Raw genomic sequence first — 9,077 nt, forward strand, 5'->3', positions numbered from 1 at the left:
ACAATAAAACTAATTGAAGAGGACATTCAATGAAAGCATCATTTTATTGATTTAGGATCAACGGGGGTGGGTGGACCGAACCTCTCGGTTAGGACGCCAGAATGTGCGTAGCATCTCAGCTCATAATCTTGCAAGAAAGCTTCAAATTGTCTATCCAGTCTTAATTTGCATGCTTTATACTTTATATTACCGATGGTCTGACATCATAAAACGAGACTGGTTCAAATTTATCACGAATTTTCTGTAGGTATGTAGGTCCCGTATTTTACTCGAAGAGGACAAAAACGCTTTATCACCGCTCATTGTAAAAGAAGACTGAGGAAAATTTTGGAAATCACTTGGGTTGTACAGCGGAATGGCTGCTACCAGTTTACGCGATCAAATGTGTAAAAATACGCAACACTTCTTCAAAACTGCGATGGCCCATACCTCCAGGGGGCCCCCGGCCCATACCTCCCGGCCCCGGGTCTCCCCTAGGTATGTACTTACATGCATGTACTTACATCCTACCTACATTCTTGAATTAAACATCAATAATACCTACTATACGCATATTGCTCTTTGGAACGTCGCTTTCGGTATGGGGATAGGGGATATCATGGGTCTGAGCCAGCTGACACGGGTGACACCCCCTCAGTGGGGTTCTGGCATGGTCTGCGTTGGATCACCCACCACCACAATGAGCGGTTCCTCAAAACCAGCGTAATTGACCGGTGTGAGGCGGCGACGTGAGGCACGCGAGTGTGGGACCGTCCCCACGCCGTGGCGGTTCGGGTCAGGGGAGCAGCCCCCTCCCCGCGCGGCGGGGGGCGGTCGCCCATTCATCCGCGACCCCAGCCCCATGACTGAGGGGTTGACAGAGGGCAAACATTACGTATTTAAACTGGTCAAACAGACGGTGTTCTACGCTAGGGACATCTCGCGGCTGTGATTCACGATACTGCTTCGCCAAACTGCCTTTAGATGGTGGGTCAGTCGGTGTCCGTCTGCTGCTGCCGTGCGCCGAGAATTAGCTCTATAAATTACGATGAATTATACATTCTAGTGTGACGATACCGTCACATTATCATATAGGCCGCGTTTAGATGCAAATGAAGAAACGACTGCGCTGAAAAAATATGTCATTTCATCGAACGCTGAAATGCTCGAAGTGCTCGCTAAAAAATAAACTCGCTAACTGAGCCCTAAAGGTCGGCTGCCGTGTTGCATTGCATTTAAGCCAAAAACGCGGGCTGGGTGTAAGTTGTCGAGAAACAATTTTTGGCCTGAAGTGTTCTCTAAAGTATTATCTACATAGATCCAGGGAACATATTTGCTATCTATGATAGCTTCGGAGATATTGAATCGTAAGTCCTCCGGTGTACCCTGTTTTGCGGCGGCCAACGTGTTAAAAGCTGCTGAACATTTTAACTTTGACCAAAAAACGCGGACACAGTTTTGTCTGTAAGAAAATGACTCTTGTCCTATCGCATTCCACGTGAGCTGAAAATTCAGAAACCAGGGAACATATTTGCTACGACCAGTACTTCTCACGATTCAGACCGAAACGTGGAAAAATAGCCCCAAAACCCTATGGCGGGCACCTCTTCGCGGCGCCCGGCCGCGGGTCGCTAGTTCCCGAAACGACACACCATGGGTCTGCAGCAGTTGGAGTTTTAAAAACAGAAGTTCAGGGCTATATTGCGCTCTTTGTACTATAAAGAGCGCAATCAACATGCACTTCAAAGCAATGTTCCCGGCAAAGCAGGCATGCTCGGTTGTTCCGCGTTTAGGCATAGCAGGCATGACGGGGAGTGATCGTGGATGGATATGTTGGCTCCTAATTGGCGTTACGCTGTGCAGTGTGCGCTGGTCACTTTCAGGGGCATTTCTACAGTAGTGCACGTTTGAGGGATGTCCAACCCTGAAAGGCACGTCTTTATAAATTAGGCTGCATTACGAAAGTCAAATTATTGGGGGTCCGCACCCCGCAGGCCGCGACCCCATGCCGATGGCGGAGCCCCTGGTAATCAGTTTGAATGTAAATCGACATATCGGAAGAAACAGCCAACTGATAGGTGACGCAAGATTTTATCTAACAGTTCCTAATTCCTCTGACTCATGTACCAGAGGGTCTATTAAAATTATTACTTTTTATAAACTTATCATATACCCGCGTAATAAAATTAGTTGTACTGTCTCTACTGCAGAAGACGTAACTGATGGGATACTTGCGCAGCAAAGACATTCAAAGCGCAAGTCTCTGTTTATACCGCATCATAGGTGACCCTCTAATGCAAAAGTCTTACCCATTCAAATCGTAACTGTATCAGTTTTCTACCGATATTAAAAGGCAGATATATTTGGGTTCATAAAGTTGGTTCGACTTGCATATCATTTTCCAGATTTGTATTTTTTTTTACATTTTTCAAAACAGGAAAATGTACATGCTGTAGAGTGAGAAACCAGGCATGTGAACTGCACTTTACGAAAACACTACTTGAGGAAAATAACGGTACTTGCATGTTGCAAGTGGGTCAAAATTGAATTGTTTTTGAACTAGCAGTGCAATTCATTCAGAAATAGTATCACTGAATTAGTTCAAAGCGTATCAGGCTGAGGCGGTCTGACCTCTGAACCGCAAGGTGAATGGAGCCCAATAACGCATCGGCGAGCCGCAGTGCCTCCGGCGAGAGCGCTCGAGTCGGTCCGAGTGCAGTGTGCTGGAAGATGTTTGCCAGAGCATCCTTCATTCCCACTTTGGCTTATAATGTTTTTATGCAAAGGCTTTCAAACAGGAGGTGGTGGGACAGAGTGGATGACACAGTTATATTGGGTGCTCTGCCTTTTCGTCACATGACAAAGCAGGTAAGCTCACACTTCACAAAGTAGGTAACCCACTTATTGGTGGATTTTATAGGGTACCTAGGTAAGCATAAAACCTTATGCTTAAAACCTTATGCTTACCTACTCTATAGCATAAGGTAGATGCCCATACTTTGGCAAGATGTTTTCTGAATCAAGCAAATGCTTTTCACACAAAATTGAAATGTGATAAAATTTCCATTAATGATGACATTTTTGTTTTCTTTGAGATACAAGGTGATTGGGTGGAGCTGCAGATTATGAGCTAAGTTTCCTCATGCCTTTTTTCACAGAAGTTATATATTGTAAAGGAATGTATTTCTCCAGAATGGCCAATGACAGGTTTGATTGACATGCTACTTTTGGATTGACAAGCACAAAGGATGAGTACCTAGGTAGTCACCATAGGTACGTAACGTGGTTCATATTGATGGAGGGAAAATGAACTATGAAGTGCCATTATTAACTTAACAGTTTTTATAATCTTCTCTGTTCCAGCTTGTTGAAGAGGAAGAAATCAAGGCTGTTGTGTCAATGAATGAAGACTATGAGCTTAAGTTCTTATCCAACATGAAAGAGGTAGGTTAAGGTATATCTTCTCTATCATGCTTTTGTGTGATAGGCTAGACTATTATTAGGTCCCATTGCTGTCCCTTCTGCTTATATTTTGCACACTTCTGGATGAGTCCTTGTTTCAAGTTTAATGCTGATAATGTACCCTTTTTCCTAAGAGGGAAGAAAACTGTGCTTGCTGATCAGTAGTCATGGAAGCATATTATGATGATGACCTTATGTCCCAGTGTCTCAAACCTGATAACTGTCAATGGTATTGTCTATCAACAGTACAAAATGATACTATTTATCGATAGTATCATTTTGAAATAGGTACCACCATTGGCTTATACCTACCACAACGCATAACATGCAGCTTGCCAAAGTTGTCTGGACAATTTGATGCCTTTTTCTTTGGTTTGTTGCTGCTCTGTCCTAAATTCTCCAATGAACTATGTGATTGCCATTTGACTGCCACTTTGGTGATTTGCAAACTTCTCTCATATTGTTCATCATTGAGCCATCATCATTGATTAACTGATCGCCATAAGACTAGCTCCAGAAATTCAACAAATGCAGATTAGCACACAGTCTAGCTCTCTTACATCCATGACACTGTCTCCTCAAGCCACAAGCACATGAACACTGGGTTGTAACCCAAGCCTGGAGGGACTTACACTGTGTGCTTTCTGGGGTTTCCTCTAGTTCAGGGTTCAAAGCTTAACACCTGCTCTATTCTGCTCGTGCCTCATTAATCCCTCATGTGTGTGCTTAATCATTATGCACAGCTACCTTTGGCATGAATACACTGAGGCAAGGCGATACAAGCAGTGTCCCAAAATTGAGTTTTGTCTTGGGTGTCAGAGGGGAAAATTACCCACCAAAAAGAGGGGAGAGAGTGGAAAACTGCTGATTCGATTAGATCAAAAAGGAGTGAGAAATGACAAAAAGCATGCATTTTATTCTAGGGTGTAGAATGTTTGATGCTAACTGGGCATCCACACAACTGTCTTTCTATAGGTAAAAAATCAATGTTTTCTTGGTTGGGACTTGGGAGTGGAAAATTGTTCTTAAAAATGGTGGTGAGAGTGGAAAATGAATTTCATTTGGATGTCGTTTCCCACCCAAATAGACAAATTTTGGGACATTGAATACAAGTTGGCTGAAATCGCCGAGCTTAGTGTGTTTGAAGAACATTCCAAGTTCGATGGTCAAATACCTGTACACTCTAAACAGAACATGCTCAGAGTCTCTGGACATGTGTGTAAAGTATTTTAAACAAACTGGCAGAGTCATAAAAATGAGCTTGGAAAAAGGAACTCACTAAGAACGAAGTCTTTGTAGAGGAGTGTTCTGAGGTGTCAGAAGCACAACCACACCAATCACCATATTGCCAATCAGCGATGTTTTCAGCTGATACACAAGTTCAATTCTGTGCTACCAACTGAGCTACCCAGATATCTCAGCTAAACCAGGTGACCGTATAAGTGTAAGTGGGCCCTGCCGCAACGACAGAAATAGGCGGTACGTACACGGCGTGGATCTTTTGTTACCTGGAGCCATCCTATTGACAGGATTGGGCGGCACACGGCGTGGACTTTCTCCAGCTGAGCACCACCGACATTTTCGTGGCGCCGTGTCAGGAGAAGATGCGGCTGGGCGTGGACTTTATCGACCATCACCGGGCCGCCGGTAACACCGTCTACGTCCACTGCAAGGCGGGCAGGACGCGCAGCGCTACGCTGGTCGGGTGTTATCTCATGCAGGTGAGTTTCCGTCTCCGACAGCAGCAATGGCGGGTGGCTCACAGGGCGGGTGTGACACGTGCTGTGGGCTAAGTGTGCCAATTATAAGTATAAACGTGATTCATCTTTTTATCTCAATTAGAAACAAGAATGAAAAGCATCAAATGTGTGGCCACAGTAGCTAGCTTTCATACGCCCGTTAACCCGGCAGGCGGTGGGCCTACCAGCCACCTTCCGCGCGGTGGGGGGGGGGGGGGCACTTTTTTGCCCCCCCCCGTATCTCCGAAACTACTGGACGGATCCGGAAAATTCAAACGGCGTTCGATAGCCCTGTCAAATTTGTTGAGGGAAACCAAATTTCATTGACCTCGGGGTCACCGATGACGTCACAGGTCAGGTCAAAGATAAATTTTTTTTCACCGTTCACGGGGCTTCTAGGGAAAGCGCTATAACACCGAGTAAAACGCATTTTGTCGAAAATCAGCGATAAGGCGTCAGTTGTCTAGTACATATGTTGCTATTAGAGGTCACTGGTCATACCAGGTCAGGTCACAGGTCAGGTCACCAAAGGTCACCAAGGGTCACCAAATGAGCCCAGCTTTACTAAGGTTATGCGATGCATGTTTTATGGCCAGTTTTTCATTTCCAACTAAATGGTGTTGGTTATAAGACCATCAGGTACGGTTTAGGTCACTTTCTGGTGGAGGTCAGGTCAAGGTCAGGTCAAAAAAGGTCAAATTTCAAAGTTGATATTTTTGCATAAAATGGGTATCGATTCGATGCAGCTTGTCACGGGGAGTCTAATGGTGGTCTTTGTTTTGCGCTACGAGGTCTAGAATTGCTAAAAATTGAGTTTGAAAATTTGACGTCATCAATTTTGAACAGTTTTTTTGCTATAACTTGGCCAAAAAAAGAGGTATCGATCTCAATTTTGGTATGTAGATAGAAGGCGGTAGGGGCTATCACATATATTCCGGTTTTTTCGAAATTCAAAAAACTTTTTGGATTTTTTGGCTATTATATTCAAAAAATCTATTTTTTTATTTTTGGGGGTCAAAACCCAAAAAATTCGAAAAACCGAAATAGCAGTTTTGTAGCCCTCTTAATTCCATACCTTTTATGTCTGAAACATTTTTCTTCATCTCTAAAGCTGTAGGCCTGACAGCTCTTCCCGCGAAACCTTTTTTTGGGTCGAAAATGGCAAAAATGACGTCACTCTGACGTCATTAGCGGCCAACCTATCATAGCCTTTGGAAAAAATTTTGATCACCATGTGCGCTAGCTGCTCCCGGGAGGGTACTGAAAGTTTGGTGACGATCGGCGCAGCGGTTCTCGAGATATATCGAAAAAACTAAAGGGGGGGGGGGGCAAAAAAATGCCCCCCCCACCGCCTGGGAGGTTAACGAAACATTCGAAATACAGGAAGTCGCACTTTCTTGAATAAATTCACCGATATCATACCATCGGAACCGTTCTTACCACTAACTCGACTGGTTTCCGACAGCGCCACGGCTGGACCCCGGAACGGGCTGTGGAGTTAATAAAGGAGGCCCGGCCGCACATCCTGCTGGGGCCCAAACAGTGGAGCGCACTGCACCAGTACGCCCAGTGGCAGCAGCAGCAGCAGCAGCAGGCGGCGGGCGGGAGCGGCTCTGGAACCGAGTCAGTGCGCTGAGACAGCCGCGGCAGCCCGTGCCGGCGAGGAGCGGCCGCTGGCTGTCGTCGGCGTGGGCGAGTGTCTCGTTGAGTGGTGTAGATGGAACACAGATGTTCTCACACCACAGTGGCATTGCCACAGGGTTGGTTTGATGGCGTCGTGGGACCGATCTGACTTGCATACTTCTCTTTTTCTTTGCATAGTCCACCGCTAAAGTGATGTGAGGTGTCAGTCTCAGTAGTGGTGAAGCTTTGCACCTGTAGTGTAACTTAGGAACTATTGGTCAGACTACAATGAAACTTGGAATGTATCTTGCAAGTACCATCATCCTTGCAGCTGCAAGCTCATCTTTTGCTGTCCTAGTTAGCTGGATCACTCAGTTTTTAAAAATCGTCAGTCAAAGCCGTCTATTGAGATTGGCAGAACCTCACGTTACTTTAGCTGTGCGCTGTATGTACCTTCCGTGTTGACAGTGATCGGGATGTCACCGTTGCATCAACATTCTCTGAGCACTCGACAATTCATCGAAACGATTGATCCGAAACATAGGTGGAGGTTTGTGCCGAGCTGGGGGTGCCCGAGCTCTCCCAATCCCATGCTGGCTTGGCTTTGGAGCCGCAACAGACGGTTGAGGCCAAGATCACCATCAATGCGGCGGATTTGGTTCGCCCGGGCACCCCGGCCAGCTCGGCACAAAGTTCCACCAATTATCCGAAACGTTGCAGATGAGCAGGTGCCTGGATGTAATATTCTTTGGTGAAATTGCTGAATGCGAAAGCAGTTAGAACAACTCGATAGCTGATGTATGTTCCATGACTGAGAGACGAAACAGGGACTTATTTATTTTGTATTTATTAAACATCGTGAAATGCTGATTTTATGGTATGCACATCATATGACGTGTACATTCTCATGTTCCCTGCAATACTCGATGAAGTGCCCTTAGCTGCGCTGTGGAGTGCGACCAGCACGAAAACCAATTACCTCTGCTGGTGTGCGAGTTTTAAACCGTTGAAAATGGCATTGAGGGCGCCTACAGCAGCGCTTTTAACAGATATTGTATGTGTGTTGTGTAAGCTTGCTGTTCTAGTACTTGACTCAGACCCACCTATGCAGCCATCAGTATTGGACGCCGGGCTGACAGGACTGTTAACTTGTTTATCACCTGGCATCGGTAGTTATGCAGGCATTCTAGGATAAGGCAATGCTACAAATTGAAAAAGAAACATCGATGGACGGTGAACTTTAATCTGGTAACCTATTTCGAAAGTGTTCGTCACCATCCTGCAATCGACAGTACCTCCTGGGGTCGGCCTTAGACGAAGCCGCCGTGTTACGACACAAATCAAATTCAACAGTCAGGGTGGCCAGTGGTGATGCGATCGCTAGTCTGCACAGTGCACATATATAGCAGTCATTGAGTGCAGCGCCGATAATATCGACCGACTGTGCCTCCGGCCGGGGTCTAGGGCGACAGGTCACGATGGGTCGCGCGTGGCCCTTGGTGGCACAGGGTCGCCACACCCCAGGGCGGTGTTTCACGGCCGCTGCTATCACGCTGCCAGCGCATTTCGCGAGCGGACGTCACAGGTTGTGGTCAAGTCATTCATGTTGGAACGTCCGAGTTAGTTGATGTCTCATTGAAAACCCAATTTGACACGTGTGCTGGCAGCGTGCTAGGAGCGGCCGTGAAACATGGCCCAGCATGACAGGGGGGTCGTGTCGTATTATGAATTCTCCCAACTGCGTATGTGCGGACTTTCGGATCGTCGCTGTTACGGTTATCGACGTTAGCTTGTTCAATAGGGTAAAAGAAGCGCGTGTTGTCTGTTTGAATGTGCAAACATAAGCCAGTTTATGGAAGCGTTGGTGATGTACTGGAAATTTATACCTGTCGGGGCAAATCGCCATGGTGCCGGGGTCTTCTGCTTTGTAATACATTTCTGAAGTAAACCCGTTGTGTGTCGACCGTCGAGGCGGCTTAAAAGATGGAAGCTTCGCGAACACGTTTGTGATATGTATGTACAGGGACCCGCAGTTGCTACTGTACACATATATTACCAATTTAGAATTGCGCTATTATTTGCTAAGTGCTGGCCATTGGAGAAAGGAATGTAGTGCAAAGTATGGAGGAATAACACATGTTTGCTCATAGGACGTATGTTTTGTATAATTCCTCTTACCGCAACAGATATTCTTCCAAAACTACAATCGTGCTATTTTTCCGCGCCGGTTGCCTCCCCAGAGCCCGTCCTTGGTATCGCCTATAGCTTCCGTTC

General features: G+C 46.1%; 1 protein-coding gene across 1 annotated transcript; it reads left to right on the forward strand.

Annotated features, from left to right (window-relative positions):
* Nucleotides 1–2,244: 2,244 nt before the first annotated feature.
* Nucleotides 2,245–8,751, forward strand: LOC122392374 (phosphatidylglycerophosphatase and protein-tyrosine phosphatase 1-like). Its single transcript, XM_043387172.1, has 4 exons — nt 2,245–2,847; nt 3,343–3,423; nt 4,971–5,162; nt 6,646–8,751. Exons 1-4 carry the CDS (start codon nt 2,629–2,631, stop codon nt 6,814–6,816), a joined length of 663 nt encoding a protein of 220 aa, XP_043243107.1. The 5' UTR covers nt 2,245–2,628; the 3' UTR covers nt 6,817–8,751.
* Nucleotides 8,752–9,077: the final 326 nt, after the last annotated feature.

This window comes from Amphibalanus amphitrite, unplaced genomic scaffold, assembly GCF_019059575.1.
Source record: "Amphibalanus amphitrite isolate SeventyFive unplaced genomic scaffold, NRLGWU_Aamphi_draft 000483F_arrow, whole genome shotgun sequence".
NCBI classification, from domain to species: Eukaryota; Metazoa; Arthropoda; class Thecostraca; order Balanomorpha; family Balanidae; genus Amphibalanus; species Amphibalanus amphitrite.

What these genes read in the sequence shown, in the direction of transcription:
- LOC122392374 (XM_043387172.1), top strand. Translation starts at nt 2,629, where the DNA reads ATGGAGCCCAATAACGCATCGGCGAGCCGCAGTGCCTCCGGCGAGAGC. An exon ending in TTCGTCACATGACAAAGCAG is followed by an intron (nt 2,848 to 3,342) that starts GTAAGCTCACAC and finishes TCTCTGTTCCAG; the next exon opens with CTTGTTGAAGAGGAAGAAAT. An exon ending in TCGGGTGTTATCTCATGCAG is followed by an intron (nt 5,163 to 6,645) that starts GTGAGTTTCCGT and finishes GGTTTCCGACAG; the next exon opens with CGCCACGGCTGGACCCCGGA.